General features: G+C 48.2%; 2 protein-coding genes across 3 annotated transcripts in view; both read left to right on the top strand.

Moving 5' to 3' along the window:
- The window catches only part of SmF (small ribonucleoprotein particle protein SmF), an 82,487-nt gene that overhangs the window by 16,279 nt on the left and 43,489 nt on the right, over nt 1-22,719 (top strand). The gene's annotated exons all lie outside the window — the stretch shown is intronic.
- Bruce (BIR repeat containing ubiquitin-conjugating enzyme) overlaps nt 1-22,719 on the top strand; it is a 59,238-nt gene that overhangs the window by 31,030 nt on the left and 5,489 nt on the right. For both annotated transcript variants that reach the window (XM_065216456.1, XM_065216455.1), the window contains 11 exons: nt 9,290-9,713; nt 9,784-13,125; nt 13,266-13,941; nt 14,002-14,245; nt 15,175-18,669; nt 18,738-18,904; nt 18,972-19,652; nt 19,720-19,968; nt 20,026-20,200; nt 20,268-20,448; nt 20,528-20,769. In XM_065216456.1, coding sequence (XP_065072528.1) covers nt 9,290-9,713; nt 9,784-13,125; nt 13,266-13,941; nt 14,002-14,245; nt 15,175-18,669; nt 18,738-18,904; nt 18,972-19,652; nt 19,720-19,968; nt 20,026-20,200; nt 20,268-20,448; nt 20,528-20,769 — 9,876 coding nt within the window. The remainder of the gene's footprint in view (nt 1-9,289; nt 9,714-9,783; nt 13,126-13,265; nt 13,942-14,001; nt 14,246-15,174; nt 18,670-18,737; nt 18,905-18,971; nt 19,653-19,719; nt 19,969-20,025; nt 20,201-20,267; nt 20,449-20,527; nt 20,770-22,719) is intronic.

Raw genomic sequence — 22,719 nt, 5'->3', positions numbered from 1 at the left:
ACTGGGATGTTGGATAAGAGGGTAGAGTTTGCAGCAGAGTTCGTTTTGGTAAACGATAAGCTGAATTGACGTCCCAAAGAACAACAGATCAAGTCGATAATGTCCAAAAAGAACTACACCTATGTGGAAGCAAGGGAAATGGTGGCAGCACCAACGGCAAACTTGATGGCAGCACTGCGCCATTCAGCATCGCGCGTTCATTCAGTCAGTGTAAAAGCAACTGAACAACCATTCATTGTCGTGCAAGCGGATGAATAAAAACCTCACTTGAGTTTGTTGTCTTGACCAGTAAAGACGTGTTTTATTTACTCTTCTACTTTACAGCTAAAAGGTTATGGGCCTGTGGAGTTAGCCATTTTGTTTTGTGAGAAAAGTTAACACGTTTCATCAAGTCGATAAAAAAAAAATAAAAGTGCGAGTTATTTTTATTGAATTTGTAGGAACATTTGATTCAATAAAATGGAGCGAACGGGAATCGCGAAGCTTACGAACGATAATTATGATTCGTGGAAATTGGAAGTCGAGTTTCCGTTAGTGAGAGAAGGACTTTGGAAGTACGTCTCGCCGGGAGTGAAGCCGGGAGCGGCTGCGGAAGGTGCAAATGCGACGGTGCTGGCTGCCTGGGACGAGGGAGACCAGAAGGCGCGCGCAACGATCGGTCTGCTGCTGTCAAGAAGTCAACACGGGCACTTTCGGAATACGAATTCCGCGAAGGCAGTGTGGGACAATTTGGAGCGGCAGCACCAGAAGAAGACGCTGACGACCAAAGTGCATTTGCTCAAACGGATCTGCGACATGAACTACCACGATGGTGACAACATCGAAGAGCACCTGATGGAGTTTGAGGATTTATTCGAGAAGCTGGCTAACGCTGGTACAAAGCTAGACGAGGATCTTCAGGTGGTTCTAGTGTTTCGAAGTTTGCCAAATTCGTTCGACGCTCTAACGACGACGTTGGAAAACCGGTCGGGCGACGATTTGACGCTGCAATTAGTGAAGGGGGAAATTATCAACGAAGTACATAAGCGGCGGGAATCGTCGGTAGTGGATCCGGTTGTTCTGAAGACGGACGATAAGAAGAAGAGTGTTGTATGCTTTTATTGTGAAAAGCCCGGACATATGAGGAGAGACTGCACGCTGTGGAAGCGGCAGAAGAAAGAAGGTGGTGCCAGCAGTTCCGAAAGGGGTGAAAACAAAGAGAAGAAGATTTCAAAGCAGCAAGCGAAGGCTAAAGTCGCGAAGTCCGAAGTGCAAGGATTCGCATTTCGTGCCAGTGAAAGTGCGGCCAAGGACTGGATTGTCGATTCTGGTGCGAGTTCGCACATGTGTGCAAATCGCAAGTTCTTTGTGTCGCTGAGTGAACCACGAGCAGATACGCCGAAATCGGTGACGGTTGCCGATGGCAAGCGAGCAGCGGTGAAAGGTATCGGATCGTGCATGATTTGTTGCTACGGTGAAGATGGTGACGAAAGGGAAATTTCGCTCAGTGAAGTGCTATTTGTTCCTCAACTCGATATGAATCTCGTGTCGGTTGGCAGGCTGTTGCAGAAAAGAGTACGAGTCATTTTCGACCAAAAGGGTTGCACGATTGCGAGTGGGGACCGAGTTGCTGCTGTTGCGCTGAGGAGCAATCATCTTCCAATGGTGGAACGAGCGAATGTGGCTTCGGATCAGTGTCACAAGAAGGGTTGTATCCATGAGTGGCACAGGAAGTTGGGACATCGTGATGCTCAAGCTATCCTGGATCTCGAGTGGAAGGAATTGGCAACTGGTATTAAGGTAAATAGCTGCTCTATTAATACTACTTGTGAACCTTGCTTGCAAGGAAAGATGGCTAGGCTGCCATTCGAAGGCGATTTTGGACCTGGTACACAGTGATTTGTGTGGACCGATGAATACGGTCACGCCCGGTGGCCGGCGATATTTTTTTTACCTTGATCGATGACTACAGCCGTTATACCACTCTGTATTTCTTGTCCAAGAAGTCGGAGACGGTGGATGCTATCCGAGATTTCGTGCGCAGTATGAAAACGCAATTCGCTAGGCCGCCAAAGATAATCAGGTCTGATCAAGGAGGAGAGTACCGTAGCGCCGAGATGGAACGTTTTCTGAAGCAGGAAGGTGTACAGCAGCAATTCACGACAGCAGAACGGAGTCGCTGAGCGCAAGAACCGTTCGCTGGTAGAGATGGCGCGGTGTATGGTCATAGAATCTGGATTACACTATCGGTACTGGGCCGAGGCGGTCAGTACAGCCAACTGCTTGCAGAACATGTTGCCTACGAAGCCGGTACAGGAGACGCCCTTCGAGATTTGGTATGGTTCGAAGCCGGACATGAGCTTGCTGCAGGTGTTCGGCCCAGAGGCGTACGTTTTCATCCCGAAGGAGAAGCGAACGAAGTTGCAGCCGAAGGCAACAAAAATGACTTTCGTTGGATACTCCCATCAGCATAAAGCGTGGCGTTTTATTGACTTGAAGACTCACAAAATTGTTTTCAGTCGAGATGCTCGTTTCTTGAAGTCGAATGAGGATGTCCAGGATGTCATCGAGGACGAATTGCTTCAGTTACCCCCGTTGCCAGTAAGGCCGAATAGCAGTGAGGAACTGGAAGAGTCGGATGATTCCGATACTGAATCCGAAGTGTCGGGTGAAGAATCGGATGAAGACAGTGACGAAGTTTTTCGTGGCTTTGAAGAAGAAACGATGCGTGGCCTTGAAGATCGGAGTCTCTACGAAGATGCTAATGGTAGTGAAGTGTTCCGCCAGGATGATGAATCTATCTTTGTCCAGGAGGAGTCGGCTCGCTTCCAGGGGGAGCAATCGTAGAAACACCTCGTCTTTCTGGAAGGTTAACCAAAGCTGTTCCACCTGAGCGTTACTTGGCAGATGGCAAGATGGTTCAGTGTCGACAGGAAGAACCTCGCAGCTATCAAGAAGCAGTAAATGGTCTTGAATGTGATCGTTGGAAGGCTGCCATGGATGATGAGCTGAAGTCTCTGAGCGAGAATGGAGCCTGGGAGTTTTCGTAACTGGGTAACGAAACGGATCATTCCAAGGCAATCTACGCAACGCAAAACGAAGAAAGCGACGTTGAACAGATTCAATTCTCTCGGCACCGTTGTTGTAGTTTGGGTTCCAAACCGCTGAACAATACTCAAGCGTCGATCGAACAAGCGAACAATAGAGAGATTTTAGACAGTAGATATCAGTGAAGTTTTTAGCTATCCTAAAAATGAACCCTAAAGTTCTTGACGCCTTATCAACAACATATGCAATGTGTTACTTGAATGAAAGCTGCGAATCCAAGATCACACCCAAGTCTTCCACCTGATTCACGCGATCGATTTTCGAGCCAAGCAGGTCATAGCTAAACATTATCGGTTGTTGTTTTCGTGAGAACGTAATAGCCGAGCATTTGGCTGGGTTCACTACCATTCTGTTTAACCTGCACCAACTAGCGAATACATTCATTTGACGTTGAAGAAAGTGACAGTCAGTAATGGAGCAGATTCGTAGGAAGATTTTGAGGTCATCTGCATATGATAACCGAGGAGATTTGATGACCAGGTGTTCGTCGTTGAAGTACAGTATACAAATTAACGGTCCCATGTGGCTTCCCTGAGGTATACCTGATGTGGCGAAGAAGCTAACTGATCTGCAATCTCCTATGGCAACCTTTAGTTGCCGACCGGGTAAGATATGATCGAAACAAACTCAAAAGATTACCGCATACACCGAGCCTGCCGAGTTTAGCAATCGCAATAGCACGGTTCAACTTGTCGAATGCTTCGGTTATATACGATGTTGAGACACAGCAGATTGGTGGTTGTAGAGCGGCCGACAGTAAACCCATGTTGATCAGCACTCAAATACTGCTTGCAATGGGACAGCATGGACAGGAAACATGTGCGCAAGTTTCCAGCAAGATGGAAATATGCCACCTGAGAGAGACATTCGGAACAGGCGAAGAAGCGGAATTAACAAGCTAGCAATATGTCTCTTCAAAAATACAGATGGAACTCCATCAGGTCCAGGATTGAAGGATGACTTGAGCAGAGTCGCGGCCTTAGAAATCATTTCTGCATTAACATCAATTGCACCCAGCGTTTCGTCGTTTACTGGAACGTTCCTGGCAGCCAGGTTAATATGGTCGTCAGTTAGTATCTCATTAGTGAATACACTGGCAAACTTTTCGGCAAAAATATCTAAAAAATTCGTACGAGTTTGTCCTCAACAGTGACAATTAGAGGAGGGTGATGTGGAACTAGCTTAGTTAGTGCACAAGGAGCCGAGGAAATTTATAGAGCCCTGTCCTGTGTGCTCACGAAGCAGAGGTCCAAACTACGATCATTTTCGTTAACTACATGGTTAATTTTAGAAAGCGTCGCTGCGCTGTAGTTGTCGAGAAGGCTAATAGCTCCTGCGTGAAATGTAGAATCACCAAAAATGAATATCTCATCAACTGGAGTGTCACTTTCGACAACTGTGAAAACTGACCGACAGTGAGTATCGATGAGTTCATTGTCGCGGACTCGATGTACAGAATGTACAGAGCGCATAGAAATAGTGTGCGATTACCCAGATTGATGGCTGTCCAAACCTGCTCCACATAGTTCCATGAATCGTTCTCGATGGCCTTTGCCTCCAACCCGCTACGGACAGCTACAAGGACACCTCCACCAGTAGATTTACGGCTGTTGTTAGGATTCCGATCGCAACGAAAGACCTCGTAGTCAGGACCGAAGACTTGGCTGGAAAGCGTTCGATAATCGAGCCACGTTTCGCACAGGACAATAATATCGTAGCAACGATCCGATACAGCTAAGCGGTACTCTTCAACATCAGAATTCATTCCACCGGCGTTTTGGTAGAAGATCACGACGTCCTGCTTGCGGCAAGGAATCGAACGACTGCTCTCCCTGGAAATCACAGATACATCAGGCAATAACTGACCATCATCAAGACTCATTGGATACTCGAGTGGGTTGGAAGACCCCCTCTCCACATCCGACAGCAGGTCCGGAACGACTATGATGAACGAAGGCTGCTGATGGCAGGACTGAGACGCTGTTGGCGTTCCGGGTTTCCAGGATTGGGAGTTACAGAGGCATCATCACAATGATTAACATAGTCAGAATTGCTGAAAATTTGACCGGCATCAGGCAGTGAATAGTCAATATATTGATTGTACTTGCTTGTAAGGTGGAAGACTTCTGATTCATATCCAGCCACAGGTCCAGGACGACTATGCTGAACGATGGCGCGAATCGGCACGACTGGGCTGGAGGAACCAGGAGCTTCCAAAGAGCGGTCTATTGTGCGTCCCGGAGATGAATTAGGATTGTTCGAACAGTAAAGCGGATGTTGTGACTGAGGAGTATCAGAAGTGCTTCTCAACTGGAAACAACCGGCATGTGCTTGAAGCGTTGCACTGGAACACGGAAACTGATCAGGCAAATGACTGTAACGAATGTATGCATACTTGCCTGAAGACGATGCTTGGGAGACAGTTTACGGCTAGTACTGTCGCTGTTTTGAGTTACGGTATTTCAAGAGCCTCGTCATCTACGCCTGCTTGCAATTCCAGTTGCTGTAAGATGTGGTGATCCTTTTCACCAGAGATCGTAGATCCACAAGTCTACCGATGATGCACCTCTTGAAATCACGTCGGCAGGGTTGCTCTCCGATCGGATGTAATTCCACTGATAACCTTGAGTCAACTCCACGATTGTTGCCACCCGAACCGAGACAAATTGATTCAGTGCCGACAGTGACTTTTTGAACCAGCACAATACGAAACGAATTCGCAACGAACTAACTACTTTCGGTGTCAAGTCTGTCCGTAGTTTTACTTAAATACTTAACGATCCAGGGATGCAAAGGGTCGCTCAACGTTCTTAATTTCACTGTTTAGGCTCCACCGCCACGAGCCTCTGGGTCTGCCTTTTGCTGCGATGTCCTGCTGGATTCCAGTCCAGTGCTTGCTTACAGATTTCATTTCCGCTCCGTTGTAGTGTCCTACCTCCACTTCCGTTCACGAATTTCTGTCTCTATCGGCTTCTGATGGCACAAACGATGAAGCTCGGAATTTGAGATCCAATTGTGGGGCCACCAGGCACGAATTATGTACCGCAGGCATCGGTTGATAAACACCTGCAGCTTCTGAGTGTTCTCCGCTGATACACACCATGTTTCACTGGCGTATAACAGCACAGACTTCACGTTGGAGTTAAAAATTCGGATTTTGGTGCGTCGACTGATCTGATTCGCTCTCCATACATTTCGCAAACTGACAAAAGCAGCCCTCGCCTACTTAATCCGTGCACCTATGTCGCTCTTGGTGCCGCCGTCCGACGCTATCTGGCTGCCTAGATATTGGAAGCTTTCGACTTTCTCCACTGCTTGCCCAGCTACCGTGAAATTGGAACGGTTTTCCGTGTTGACATCCAACGATTTGGTCTTGTTGACGTTGATGGTTAGACCTGCTTCAGAGGAGCGTTCCACAAGGTCGTCGAGCTTACTCTGCATGTCAGAGCGCCGTTGTGCTAATAACGCAACATCATCAGCCAAATCGAAGTCGTTGAGATGCTCCATGGTAATAGGTGGGTTGCTGTGGCAGCCCCACGGTTCCTTGCCTCACACCCGCGATTACCCGAATCGGGTCAGACAAAGCTCCGTTGTGCAACACTCTGCATGAGAAAGCCTCGTACTGCGCTTCGATGAGGTTGACGATCTTATCAGGGACTCCCTTGCGTCTCAGAGGGCCCCACAAGTTTTCGTGGTTTAGTCGGTCGAAAGCTTTTTCGTAGTCAATGAATACCAAGTACAGGGACTCTTGGAACTCATTGACCTGCTCCAAGATGATGCGGAGCGTGACAATATGGTCCACACAGGATCTTCCAGCACGGAATCCTGCCTGCTGTCGTCGGAGTGTCGCGTCGATCTTCTCCTGTATCCGATTGAGGATAACTTTACACAGAACTTTGAGAACAATACACAGTAACATGATGCCTCGCCAGTTGTCGCATACAGTTGGATCCCCCTTCTTGCGGACTTTTACCAAGACGCCCTGCATCCAGTCGGCTGGAAAAGTCGCGGTGTCCCAGATATTGACGAATAGTTGATGCAACATTTGTGAGGATAGCATGGGGTCAGCTTTGAGCATCTCTACTGATATGCGATCAACCCCCCGGGGCTTTGTTGGACTTCATACTTCGGATGGCTGCTTCTATCTCCTGCAATGATGGAGCTTCAGTGTTGACGCGAGTAACGCGCCTCACCCTTGGCGGATCATGCCGAAATTTTGATGGTTGGTTGACCGTTGGCCCGTAGTTTTGCTCCGCATAATTCCAGCCGGGGAATCGTCATCGGTTTCAGTGGAGCCACTCGTGACTTGCTTGCGACTAGGTTCACCCTAATCGTGCCATCCGCTGTGACACACCTGGTATACATGACCGCTCCATAGGCCCGCATCGAAGCGTCCGAAAATCCATGCAGCTCGATTAGTAATGCGTTCTCCGGGATCACACAGCGCTGTTCGTGTATTTCGTTGACGACAGGCAATTGTTGCCTGAACGTAATCCACTTCTGCAGCAATTCTTCCGGTAGCTCTTCATCCCAGTTCAAGTCAAGACGCCATATATTCTGCATCACCAACCTGGCTGCTGTTATGATCGGTCCCAGGAACCTCAGGGGATCGAATAGGCGACCGTTGTCGGACAGTACCATTCACTTCGTCGAAGAAGTTCACTGAAGAATGCAAAATAATCCTCAAGCGGGGACCAGTGTCCTTAACGTGTTGTTGATTCCAGTATCCTCAAAACTAACGAACTTTACTTGCAGTTCTTCTGGTATTGTCTTCAGTACTTCGGGATCGTTTGAACAAAACTTGTGGACGCCAAATCATCCACGTTGCAATAGCGACGTTAGCTCGCGATAGATCTTCAAAACCTCCTCCGCAGATTTGCCACCAGGAAATCGTGGATGTAACTGTCGTACTGGATCACTTGCTCAGCTAACGGCAAATCCTTACCTTACTGAATTAGCGCCTTTGTAGCATAATGCAGTGAGCTAGCCACCCCGTACGTCACTGTCTTCGATTCGTACGCCTTGCGTATTCCAGTTTTATCCACCCATACTATTGTCTGGAACTTGCGGCCGTTCTTGCTCAGCCAAACCTGGGCGATACATTTTAGGCACGTCTGCCGTTAGTACCTCCGGATGCGCGCAGAACCGAAGAATGATTGTCTGCAGGTCGCTTTGGACTGTCGGTCCCACACAAACCATGTCATTCAGGGAAACTCCGAGGGCATCTCCCATTGACCGGCAGTGCTTTTATGGAAGAAACCTTCCTGCACCTATTTGTTGATAAATTTGTTTTTACCGATAGATAATTGCTCTACTGTAAATCCAATCATCCATTTCAAGAATGCCGGTTCATACACACAAATTTAAACAAATCGAAAGAGCGGTGACCGAATATCGATGAAAGGAATTGAAAGCCGTAATGAGGTTTCGTTTCAACACGAAAATCGAAGCTGCTTTCATTGAAAGCGGTGAGCAAAGCAACGACGAGAAAATCCACATCCGGCCTTTCGTTCTAAGCGTGCTTCTTTTTCATTTTCGTTTCGCACTGATAGTCTAGCTAGGCGTCATAGAAATGATGCGTCGAACACGTTTGTATGAGAGAAACAAAACTCGAGTTCATTTTAGAACTTCGAAAATGTAGATCCCTGTCACAGTAGAGGAAATTTGTTTTCGAGATGATTTTTATCGAAAACCAGCACGAAATGTAAACCTGAAAATTTAGTGTTGGTACCTGGAAAACTCTTTTGAGTTGCTACCCAGTATGAGCTGTTTTATTTTATTGTGTAGGCCAAACTGGTAGAACCTTGATTTGAGTACATACACCTAACGTTACAAATCGATGCACGCTTGAATCACATGTAAATTAGATGTACTATAACTTACCATATAACATAAGTTAAGCATTTCAGGGTAGAAAGTAAGGGTTTAAAACAAGAATCTGAAAAACATCCGTGACTTCATAAAACTTTTGGAAGTGTGATCCTTTCCACTGGCACTTCCGGTATGAGTTTCCTCTTTCAAATTCTCTCTGTTGTTTTAAGTCGCTAAAAAAAAACGTTTGGTTTACTTTTCTTTTCCTGTAACAAAAACCTGGGACAAGCAATTCAGTATTATGTTAACAAACCGTGAAATTCTACGTCTTTTGACCGCTTCCACTAGCTCAAAGCCTCGACTAATAGCGCATACCCTCCCCCCGTTTCAGGCTGCGACTGGTTGAACGAGATATCGATCACCGTCCGCTCGACGCGCCAGGTGTACAAGATCGAAAACGAACGTGCCCAGCGGTTGGCCATGCTGGACTCCAACCTTCTGCTGGAGAACCTCCTGAAGCTGCTCTACACCGCAGACGAAACCGTGCAGATGCAGCAGAACGTGGTGTTCGACATTCTGATTTGGGTCGTCTCGATCCGGCTGGTGCGCTATCGCTATCCGAAGAACCCATTCGCAAAGAAGATCCTACCGACGGCGGAGATCAAGGATGCCGCGTCCAGCGATGTCAACGTCCAGCAAGCGGAGTGCATTCAGATTGTCGAACGGCACCTGGAGGAAATTATCCGACATTGTGTGGTGATGGGAAACCGGAGCATCGCTCACAAGTGCGTCAAGTTTGTGAGCGTGGCGTTGGAGTAAGTATTTATCCATGACTGGAGACATACCGATCCGAACTTCATAACTGTTTTTCTTATTTTTCTTCAGGGGTGCCCAAAACATGACCGACAAGGACGTGTGCAACTCGTTCGAAAAGTCACTCAAGCAGGCTATCATCACCTGTCTACCGGAGATCATCAATTCCAACCATGCCGGAGCGCTGCGATGGTTTACATTGCTCATTTCCGGTGCATCCACGTGCGATTCACACGGACCGATTTCGGAAAAATGTATCTCCCTACTGAAAGACGTCGCCAGTGAGATGCGCAAGCGGAGCAATCCCTACACGGCCCTGTTAAGAACGCGATTCGGCTTGTACGGATCGCCGTTCGAGTCGGAAATCTTCGATTCGCAACCGTTGACATCCAAGAACACCAACGTCACGTACACCTGCTCGATAACGAAAACGACCGGGACGGGGGCGAACAATCAGTCCATCGATCTGCGTTCGGTTTGCATTGCTGATGGATCCGAATTGAAGTTTCTCCCGTTGCAACTACGTCGCCGCGGAATCGGTAATCATTTCAAGGGTCTACTGGAAGTGGAACCACTGCACTATGTTTGCAGTTCGACGTCGGATGCCACACGGCTGGAAAATGTCGATGCCAATAACGTCCAGGCTACGAACATCATCGACGACTTCCTGATGGAAAACACCGCCCAGAACAACATCGAACCAGTGCAGAATCATATCAAGCTGGAAGAAAAGGAGAACCTGGACGACGATATGATGAACAACGTTAAGAACATTCTAGTGGACAAGATCTTCTATTCGGCCTTGAAGAAGCATAAGATGAAGGACGATTTCAACGAGGCGAAGAAGTCGGCCGAAGAGATCGACGCACAGAATGAGAGCTTCAACGAAATCGAGAGCTGGGGTCCTTCCAACGAACCGAGGATGGTGTTCGTCGGAGGAAATGGCAACGACTCTTCAAACATCATTGAGGATAAGCCACAGGCTTCGATTGCCCTGAACAATAAGATCCAGGAGTTCTTCGAAGATAGCAATGCAGAAGAGAACGCAAATGGGCTTCCGTGGCACAAGTTGCTTAGCACGCCCCCGAAGCAGGTGATCGTGGTGGAACGGATGCACTCCGGAGCGATGCGCTACATAACTCTGGACTTCGGTGCACCCATCATGTTGACTGATTTGATCATTCCAGCTTGTTCGGATTTGGCCTCGCTTTTCATAGACATTTGGTGCTTCGAAGAAGAGGCAGACAGCGTGAGGTTGGTGGTTTCTCAGGACATTGGTTCACGAACGCTTGTACTGAGTGACTTGCAGCCTCCACCGATTTGTCGCTATCTGAAAATAACCATCACCGGAAGGTACGGAATGTCTGCCACCCGGTGCCGCATCCCGATGGGATCCTTCTACGGACACATCGTCATTCTCGACCGGGAAGGATATGCCGACCCAGTTATGAAGTATCTAAAAAACAAGAAAAACAATCTTCCTGCACAGGCCAAAATCCTGAAAGCACTCTACGAAGACGTTCACTGCCGATACTGTCTGTCTAGCAGTAAGCTCATGGATTTGCTGCAACCCCTGATCAACAGCGAATCTTCCAACATTGCCCATATGCAAGCATTCCTTAATCGGATCAAGGAAAATAGTGGAGACCAAACTGGACCCGGCAGTTCTGGGGTATCGTTCCACGATAACCAGAAAGTGTACGCCGTCTACGAGGAATGTATGGCCTTCCAGCACCAGCTGAATGTGATCAAACGAGTCATCGATCGTATCAGAGGTCCCGCATCGGTGTTGAACCTTCCGAAGCAACTGAAACCAGGTGGCGATCTGTCACCCATCTACACCGACAAGCTACGTGTTCTTAGCGAGTGTCTCATCGAAACCTTATTGCACCTAATTACGACATACGGCGTCCAGAATGTGGCCAACATCTATCCGTACTTTGACCTGGACACCTGCAACCTATTGTTCGACACCCTGGTCATAAACGGAGACACCCACATCCAACTGGCAACCTGCTCGATGTTGGTACGGATGTGCTGCTTCCAACCGTGGTGGGGGGAATTTCTCGCCGACAAGTTTCTCAAACTGTACTCATCCCAGAACAGTCGCATCTTCCCGCAGGATCGTGTCTTCTTCCTACTGACGTACCTTGGTCGCAAGAGCATCTCGATGGGTACCTGTCGATCGATAGTGATCGATGCTGTTCTGAAAAGCCTAGCAACCCTGCTAGCTCCCCTGGCGCAAAACAGTGCCAGTGGATTGAATATTTGGTGTAACACGGATCTCAATCTGCTCGGATGGATCTTGCTGTTTCTTTCCGTCTGTCTTGACGACGGAATGGTCGATGGCAAGAAGGATCAGAGCAACTTGCGGTGGGATTTCATGTCCGGCGAAACGGACATGGTTAAGGCGCGGATGAACATGGGAAACGGTGGACTGCGAACGTTGACCAGAACATTCAAAAAGCGATTCCTACAGAGTAAGCACTACAGTGCGGGATTGACCGGAGGCAACGGCAATGCCGTGACAGAGAAAATGTACATGATGAACTCGGATCCACTGCAAACGCCGGCCAGTAAGCTAGAGATGGCACTGAAGCAGCACGAGAACCAACTCAAGAAGCTACAGAACAGTGTCAAACAATCGTTTGGGGATTATTTCAATGAAATCACCAAAGCAAAGTCGGTTCGACTTCCGAGCGGAGATGGATCCTCGCGCAGTTCGCAGTCCGGAAGCAGCGGGAGTGGATCGAAAGACAACAGTTCCGATAGCAGTACAAATGACAACGAAACGGCATTCGACAAGGGCCTGAAGTCGTTGAAGATCGGCAACATTATCGTGGTTATTCGGGGGCTAATCGGATTAATCCTGAGCATGGATTTCACCTGCAATATGGATCTGTTTCTGATCACCTGTAAAATCATCGCTAGATTGGTGTTGGCCTGTAGACCGGTAGTCCAGTTGTCAAAAATCATCACCACCAATCAGCTGCTACAGCTGGTGCGGATTGCAGTGTGGGAAAATCAGCAACAGCCATGGGCCGTCCATGCTATCACGTGTTTACTGCAGGACGTGCTGGAAGCGGACAAGAACTACAAAGATGACGACAATGATTCCGGAAACTCTTCCGGCGACGAAGCAACTTCGTCCTCTGAAGCTGGTACCTCTTCTCGGCCACCTCCGGTACCGGATACCGCATTCAAACCCGTCGCGCACAGTGTTCAGGTTTCGAAGGACATCAGCTATGCGGATGCCGTGAAAAATCAACTCCCGTCGCTGATGGAGTGCGACGATGCCGATATGGAAGATATCCTGATCCTGGATGACATACTGGAGCGGGCCAAGCGCGTCTCCAAGAAGGACTCCAGCTCGAACATGTCGAGCGGGCGGAACGGGCTGACCTTTTTGTACAAGTAAGTTTTTGTTTCTTAGATTTCATTTAATCCTTGATCAGTCAACTTACATATGAAGCACTTATTTTTAATGCCATAATAAAAGATTGATCTTCGTCTATTGTGTGAATAAAACGAACATAACTTATTTCCCCACCCAGAACCGTATCCTCCGCCATGGATGCCCGGCTAGAAACCGGACTGGACATCAACGTGGAGATCACGCTGAGAAGACTGGCAATGAAAGCAACTTTCAACCTCATTGCCAGTCTGCCGCAGGTTACCGTTGCGGATCCGCTCAATCCGAACCAGCTCGAGCTTCCCGCTTGGCCGGAATCGATCGTCGAAGCTTGGTCCGGTGAAGAGTACCAACAGGGCATGGAAACCAATGCCATGCTGACGGAGGTGTTCGACAACATCCTGTGCGATCTGCATCTGGTCGATTCCTGGCTCAATCTGGAGAAGATTCTGCAACTATGGTTAACTCTCAATGGGGAAACGCTGGAGCAGGTGCCGGGTAGCAATGCTCCGGGATTGAATGCGTACTCCTTCCCAAAGATACCGTTCGGCGATCGTGCCGTTCATGGATTGCTGAAGGCGCTGGCTTCGCATCCCAACATCAAACTGCGAGCGTGGTGTCTAGGGTTCCAGTGTTTGATCCTAGCCTGCAAACCGCACTTCGAAGCAGACTACATGGACTCAAATTCGACCACCAGCGACAATCACTTCCGCAAGATGGGTAATCTGATCGTGGGCGATGACAATTTCGAAAAAATGCTGCTGCGGTTCTTCTCCGGTGTTGACCAGTCGATTTCGTCGCTGGATAGCAACCGATACGTAAGTTTGACGACGATGGAAAGTTTTTGACGGACGGGTAAATCATGGTTTTCTTTGTAGGCCGGTCCAACGGTGTGTAAACTTGTGCTGGAGCTGTTCATCTGGTTGGAGCTCAAGTGCAACGTAAAGGAGAAGCTGAAGGAGATACTGCTGAAGGTTATTTTGCACCTGGTGCAGTTTGGCGGGGCGATTTCGAGCCAGCAAGGTCCGATCGACGCCCAGAGCCAGCTGATCAAGGAGCTGCTGTCGTTTTCGTACGATAAGAACGATCTCGGTGTGGCCATGAGTATCATCGAATGTGTCTGTAAGTATCATCAGTATTTACAGCAAAATCTCATCATTGACATAGTCGACTGCGCCGATGGATTTCAGTCCATGCACTGAAGAAAATTTGTCAGAAGCGTGACACAACACGACATTTAGTGTTCATTTTTAGTAAACATTGCCAAGCTCTCCTGTCAAATTTTCGTCAGTGTATGAACTTAAATTCATCGGTGCACATCACCCGGGTCGAAAATAAACTTATGGATAATGTCTTCGTCGTTTCCCTAGCAAAGACATCAATTTCAAGTACAAAAACTGACGAATGGCTGCCAATTTGCATTTCAAAATATTACACCACAGATGGTGACGCTACTCGTATTAACTTCTATGTTGCGTAGAACTACATTTTTCGAAATGGTTGATTTGTATGTTACAAAACAAATTGCTGATAGCACCATCGTTACCTTACCCTTATGGCATACGAGGATGGATGTCCATTAGTTACAACAACCGACTGCAAACCAAGGTTGCAAAGACTCATTTCAGCTAAAATAATGTTTTCCGGAATAATAAAACCAAAAGATGGTATGATGGCATGTTTAACTTGTAACTTACAAGAAGAGGTTGCAAAGTATGCGTTGGAAACATAAAACCTGTAAATTTTTCTTTCTATGAGTCACAATCAGCGATTTGCTGATCGCTGAGTGAGTGAGTGAGTGAGTTTGTGAAAAATCGCTGATTGTGACTCTCATGAAGTGAAATAAACAGGTTTAATATGTCAAACACATTCTTTGTAACCTCTTCTTGTATCCTACCAATTCAAAATTTGATCATGGCATCTAATTATTTCATAATTTAGAAAAACATTGTTTTAGCTGAAATGAGTCTTTGCAACCTTGCTGCAAACTATTCTCAATATCCTGCTCATGACTAACTGCTACTAACAATCAACCCTCTTATGTTCAACAGCCCACCTGGTGTACAACAACATTGTGAACGTAGAGAAGCTGTACTGCTACCGAGCTTCCGAGAATAGTCATTCCAACAATATGTACGCCACCCGGTTTGGCAGTTTGTTCGCAACCGTCTTGGGTCCGGAAAATGCCCGCCAATGCAAAACCGTAACCGACAGCACGCTGCTGATCGACCTCCTGAAGCTTGCCTCCATTCTTGTCAATACGAAAAATCCTCGCTCGGGAGAGGATAACGCCACCGCATACGAAAACTCCAGCTTCAGCGAGCTAAACACTTCCAACGAAAGCCAAACGGACGAGATCAAAGCCGAACAGCAACACATTGAACCCCCCAGACCAAAGACTCCGTGCTTCGCCGACACGGTTCTGCAGCATTCGCCCACGATGACCCGTCTGCTGAGCACGCTATCGCACTGTTCCACTTCTTCGTTTGCCATGTTGGTTGCCTCGTCGATGTACTGCGCTTCGATCAATGACACGAAAAGCAGCAGCCTAACCGAGCCGCAAACCGTCGCGGATGCCGTATTTCAACTTCTACTCTACATATGCCGAGCAGCCACCCAAAACATCCTGGTGGTGAAACCGTTGTTCGACTACATAAACAACGCCTCAAGCATGCGCCACGCAATGCCGAAGCTGCATCTGTCCGAGCCATTCCTATGGTTCATCCTGAAGGTCCTGGATAATTCGGCATCCATTGCAATATTCACCGACATGGGTGGCATCAAGGTACTCTGCGAGAGCCTGGTTCGAAGCAATCGCGCCCTCATCAACACCCAGCCCAGCCTAGTATCGATGATCATGCAACGGTTGTCCAAGTCCTCCAACCTTCACACAACCCTGTCCAGCTCGTCCAAAAAGAGTTCAATGGCTGCAACGAGAAACGAAGACGGTCTCATAAACTTCGCCCCGTACTGTACCATTTCGTCCGAAAATCAAACCGCCCAACCAGCTGATGTCCTCATCCAGGCTCCGATCGCGTCGCATCGTCGAGCTCGCAACCCAGCCTGGAGCTATCTGTTCTACCCGAACGAATCGCATGTGGATTTGACGATCACACTGCCGACGGCAGTTTTACTAAAGGAAGTTCAACTGCAACCCCATCTGTCCACCCTTGCGTCCTGTCCATCGGCGGTTGCGATAGAGATCACCCGCGACAGTAATCTAGGCCCAATACCGATCACTCAACCGATTTCCACCGTCGGAATGACCTGCATTCGGTTGAAGTTTGCCCAACCGGAAATCGCTACGAGTGTCATTATTCGCCTGTATCGACCTCGGGATGCTACCAATATCGGGTTGACGCAAATATCGGTTCTGGGAACGACTACGTTCAGTGACGCAACCAGTGTTTCCGTGGCTGGACCAAGTTGGGCTACTGGGGCGGCATCAGGACCGATGACTAAATCAGCCGCTGAAGGTTCAAATGAGTACTTCAATGATGACGACAAAGCTGCCAAGACTAGTCTCGGGTGGTTGCGAATACTCGCACAGTGTTCCAGTGTGGTAATGTACAACACCGATCGACAGCTTGCCAACCGGGTGATCATGGCTGCCACGGAAGTGCCAGGTTTTCTGGAAGCCTGCTGTTCGCTTTTGAACATCGCTCCACTGTGCCCCAACATTGCCCTGAACAATTTGGAAACGGTTTTGCTGAAGATTGGACTCTACAGTAAAGAGTGTGGACTGAATTTGATAAACATTCTCCTAAAGGAAAGCATCCCGCAGACGTTCCAGCTGTGCAATGATTCCATTTCGGACCTATTGTATCATCTTTGCACGACCCACAACGAGTATACGGGTGATCGAGTAGAAGCGATGCTGTCGTGGGTCCAACGATTGTACGAACGGTATCACCAGAATCAAACGAACAGATTCGTACTGCATGCTACTAATCCGTACAGCGGATTCATCCGGTGTCTATCTTCGATCCTGTGGCAATCGTATGCAACTGATCTGATCCCGGATCTTCCGAACATGATCACAAAGGAACTGTTCGAAACGCTCTACGATTGGAACCAGGAATTGGATCATGACGAACCGCTGAAGAAGGCGATCGATGCCATGCTATGCTCGACCTGCTGTATTCGTCCGGAGTTGTTTACCATGCTACTGAAGCGTATGGGTGTGCTGGTGCCGAACTTGTCCACCGATTTGACGGCATCCATCTCCGATGACCGTAAGGATGGAGAGTGCATCACGGACGATATCAAGCAGGAGGAATCCGATGCGGCCGAATGGTACAGTCATCTAGTGATCGAGGACCTAAGTCGGTTGTATTTGTCCAAGGCTCATCTGGCAACTATTTCGATGGCTTGCCAGTCGCCTCTTGCCGTGCAGCAGTTGATCGATTCCGGACTACCGAATCTACTGACATCGGTCATTCTGGATTTCTGCCATCGTGCACTGAATAGCATCAATCAGCATCAAAAGGATACGACAGTGACACCTGGCGGAAGCGGCTGCAGCAGTGTAGAACGAGATAATCGCGAAGTGTTTGAAGAGGAACAGGCAGCGGCAGCAGCAGCTGCCGCTGCCTCCACCGCCGGTGATTGCGGTTCAGAGGAGTCGAGTTCTTGCATGACGGATGCCGACAAAGAGCATCATAAATATTCCGGTTCCTGCGCCAAGGATGTAGTTTATCCTATGGTCAATATTCAAAAAGTAACGGAAATTTTGACATTCTTTTCCGAAGTCTGTTCGGAGGGTCATATGCGTGATTGGCTGGGTTGCTTCGAAGGCTCCATCTTCTGGGAGCCTCTACTCATGTTGCTGTGTAACAGTAAATTGGCAATCATTGCTTCGGAGATAACACCCCAGGCATGTCTTGATCTGGAAGAATGCCTTATTAAGTTCCTGTCCAAAGTAACGTCGTGTCATCCGAAGAATCAGGAAGTTCTGACGGTGAACTTGATTTCCGTTATTCGGAAATCTGACTCCGGACGAGCCAGCACCAGCAGTGCATCAACTGCGAATGGCAGTTGCTCGAATCAGAGCGGTATCAATAATCGGCCAAACAATGGTGGCAAATCGTGCATATCCGGATTTACCAGACGGCTAGTGCTGCAAATTCTGTTGGAAAGTGAAAAGATAATGGTTGCCGTTCAAAGTGATCTACCGCTGCAGAACAAGGATCCCAATCCGTACAACATTAGTAATCATCCATCAAAACGGCCGAATACACACTTCCGACTGTTCTACCTGAGCACCAATTCCAAATGCCAGGAAATTCTGGACCACTGTGTAACGGCGTACAACCGGATCATTCCGAATCTGCCATCGGACAGCCGCGTTGGAGAGGCACTTGCCGGATCGTCCAGCGCTGGATCATCGGCCGGTGGTAGCGATAATCGAAAAGAGCTCTGGGAAATGGGCTTGGGTATGGAGTTCCTTAGTGTCGCTGCTGGCGTCACGGCCAAAGACAAGCGGTTGAAGGAGGCCAAAAATCAAGCGACCACCATGAAGCAGAAGGATATTCTATCGATGTTCAGTAAGTCCTATATACCTACTTGTGAGCTTATCCTGTGGGATCTAATCGGTGTTCTTTCCCCTGTCTAGAAATGAAGATCGATGATCCGAAGTTGACCGCACCGGATGGAATAGTTCTCCGACATACGGCCATCCCTAACGGAGTGATTACAAGTGATACCACCGTTTCGCAAGTTCTTGCCATGCTTAAATCGTCCGGAATATCGCTGTCGTCTCCATGCATAAATCTCAATCTGGTAATGTCCCCCTCTAATACATTGTTCGCCAATTGCCACTAAACTTAGCCGTTCTCAATCCTTACAGAGTCTAGCCAAAAACAAACCGGAAGTAGATCTAACCTGCGAAGCCAGCAGTTCTTCAGCCTCTTCGCCGGTGCTGAAGGCTGCCGACTTCATTCCGCTTGCTTCGCCCCTGCAAATATTCTCCAGTCGTGGTGGACTGTCGCTGCTGGCGCACTACTTGCCCTTGGTGTATCCGGAATCACCGAAATCACAGCAACAACTTGCCGACAAAGACAAGAATCCGCCAGCCGGCGATTGGGTCAAGGTCGAACAGAATGAAGAAATTTACGAAGACCTGGACGACATCCTAGCGGATGCTTCGCCGAAAGCGCAAGCTATTTCCGCTGTTCCGCAGCACTCGTTGGCTGCATTCGCATTGTTCCTAAAACTGCCTGCCTATTCGGAAGTCCTATTGCGGGATAAGCTTCGGGCACAGTGCTTGCTACGGTTGATTCTGGGCGTTACTGGAGACGGCGAAGGGAATGAGATCTACAGCTTGGCTCTGTCCTCTTCACTGCCAACTCTACCATTCGAAGTGTTCCGACAGCTGCTGGACAGTTCGCCACTGACTACGGATGACGGAGTGTTGCTCCGGAGGATGGTAATCGAAGTCGGTGCAATCCACCTAGTACTGAACTGCTTGAGCATCTTCACCCACCACAACAATGCCGGCATAAGCAGCCATTCCAATTCATCGGATAATGTAAGACTCGAGTTGACGGGTTGATGGTTGATATTGATGTAACATTGAATTTGGTTGAACGTTTCAGATTCAGGCCGCTGCCAGTCGCAAAGCTTCTCCCAGTGTTCCTGATACTACTGCTGCTGCAGCAGCTGCAGCTGCTGGTGGTGCAGCTCCAAACGGCACAGACGATCAACTCAATTCGGACGACAAAAGCCACATATACTGGGCGAAAGGAACAGGCTTTGGAACTGGTTCAACCCAACAATCTTGGAATGTTGAACAGGCTTTGCTGCGACAGAAAAGTGAGGAAGAACATGTCACCGTATTGTTGCAGGTTTGTCATATCCTATATGCTTTGAAAGATTCTTGCTTTAAAATTTATAACTTCCAGGTCCTATCAAGCTACATAAACCCAGGAGACAAAATTCCTTCCAACTTGGACAGTGAGGAACTGAGCTATCGCGAATGCAGCGAAACGCTACCGGAGCTGCCGCCAATTTTCCTTGATCTGCTGCAGCAGTCCTGTATGATTCCGGCTCTCAGCTCTTACCTGAGGAACGATTCGGGTACTTGACCGGAACAATCTGCCTAAATCTTGACGAACAACTTCGGCTAACTGTGATTTTCTTTCAGTCTTGGACATTACGCGTCACATTCCGCTGTACCGGGCGATATTGCAGCTACTGAGGGCCATTTCGCTTTCCAACCAGCTGGTTTCGCTGTTGGTGAACAAGAACAATGAAGGAAGGATTTCCATCGCGGCACTACTGGCCAATATGAAGGCCTGTGTGGATACCTATGCGAGTCGATTGAAGTATGATTGTGACGTCGTTGGTGGTATGCGATGAACGGAGCTCATTTCCTTTTTTTTTTTTTTTTTGTGTGTTCCGCAGAGTCAACAAGAAGTCCAATCTGAAGGGTCAAACCCAGAAGATTACGGTCAGTTTGGACGACGGCGATGACGAGGGGTTGGCGCTGTTGATCCCGGACATTCAGGAGACGTCACTGCTGGTCCAGAATGCCACCAACGTCGAAACGGTAATGGTGGAAGAAGAGCAGAACGAAACCGTTCCCAGGCCGATGGCGAAGTCCGTGGAGGAAAAGTACATGGAGCTAATGAAGGCGCTGCAATTCGGTGAGTTGTGGCTGGGTTGTGTTTGGGGGGTATGTAAAGGTGGGCTTTTTCTGAGTACTATCAAGAGATTCTAGGAGATGATTTGAGGGTTGTTTATTGAAAAGTTCAACTGACAATTATTGTCTAAATGAATAAAACATAAACTAAATAGTTACGGTCAACGGTACGGAAGCACGAAGCACGTCAGCATTGAAGTCGAACATATAAAAAAAGTTGTTGAATTGCCGGTTGATTGCTCGAATTGGCTCGTGTTGTGTATAAATCCGGCTCCGTGGTTCCAAAAACAGAAAGTCGCGTTGACGAAGAGACCTCTCAGGGGCATACATATTTAGCTGTGACAGCAGTGTTGGACAGTCAATCTCAACCGTGAGCAGCTTCCAGCGAACATAGCTTGAGCGACCGTCCGTCTCACCTCTAATGGCTCGATTCCCAGGAGACGGCAACGCTCCTCGTTCGGTGGCAAGTTCGTTGGGTCACGCCAGTTGAGGAAACGAAGAGCATATCTCACAAACTTGCGTTGAACGGATTCAATTCTAGTGATCCAGCTAGCATGGAAAGGGCACCAAACAACTGAACTTGAATCCAATAAGGATCGTACAAGTTACCTGAGGCATAGCGGGCCACGGAACTCGTCGGCAATTTTGAAAATCCCAATTGTCGATTAGTTCTGGAGATGATGTCATTGTAGTGGATTCTGAAAGTGAGTCTGCAGTCCAAGGTAACGCCGAGATCCTTTATGTGCTCTACACGAGCAAGACAGGTTACTGCCTTGCGGAACTCCCGAGTTGTTTGAGAAAACATCCGATTCCGACGCGCCAATCCTGACATGTACATAGCGATTCACCAAGTAAGATCTGAACCAATCCACAGCAGTTGACGAGATGCCAAGTATCTTCAGCTTGGCCAGCAAGATATTATGGTCCACCGTGTCAAATGCAGCTTTTAGATCCATATACGCAGCATCGACTTGCCATCCTGAATCCATGCATCGCAGACAGTTGGAAGTGAACTGCACCAGGTTCGTGGACACGGAGCGCTTCGGGTAGAAACCGTGTTGTTCTGTATCGATATAATTTTTGCAGCGTGCGAACAGAGCACCATTTATGATAATCTCGAACGAATTTGAGCAGGCACACAGGCAGGTGATTCCACGATAATTTATGACATTCTGTTTATCTCCTTTTTGTACACTGGGAACAGATAAGAAAGTTTCCAGTGGCCGAGAGATTGAATAGCCTCGCAAGTGGAAGGCAGAGATTGGCTACACAACGTTTTAGAACTGATGACGGAATGCCGTCAGGTCCGGCGGCGAACAAGAGCTTCAATTTGCGTGTTGCGGATATCACCATGTCTTCTAAAATGCGCGGAATAACGAAACTAAACACATCACGTGGCATCCCAACAGTAGCATCCAGCACTTGTGTTGGCGAAGCGGAGAAATCGTGGAACACTTGCAAACAAGTCGCATTTTTCTCTTTCGCTATTAGCCGAGCCATTCCCGAGAAACATGGAACAAGGCAACCCGGATTCCTTCCGTTTGGAGTTGACAAACGACCAAAAACTTTTCGGATTCATGCGAAGGTTCGCTTCCGTGCGTCTCACGTGTCGATTATAGAGAAAACGATTGTAATTTCGATAACTACGACCCGCAAAATTGAACAGTCGTTTGTAGTACGGCGAGCGAGAGTTACAATACTTTCGGAGGGCGGCAGAGCGTTGACGTTTTAGCACGCGTAGGCGTGGGTTAGGCCATGCAGGCTTTAGCGGAGGTCGTCGAGCTGGGCCAATGCGGAAAGTAGCATCATCTTCCAGTGCAGCACTGAAAAAATCCACAGCATCATTCACGCTAGCGGCTGTTTCGATAAATTGCCAATCAATTTCCGCAAGCGCATTGTTCAATGCAACATAATCGACCCGGCGAAAGTCCAAAGAGTAGCACTCAGATGACGG

This window comes from Ochlerotatus camptorhynchus, unplaced genomic scaffold (genome assembly GCF_037179485.1).
Source record: "Ochlerotatus camptorhynchus isolate MF236.1 unplaced genomic scaffold, CSIRO-AGI_Acam_v1.1 ptg000063l, whole genome shotgun sequence".
In the NCBI taxonomy this organism is placed as follows: Eukaryota; Metazoa; Arthropoda; class Insecta; order Diptera; family Culicidae; genus Ochlerotatus; species Ochlerotatus camptorhynchus.
Note: the sequence above shows the minus strand (reverse complement) of the source record. Positions and strands in the feature narration are given on the sequence as shown.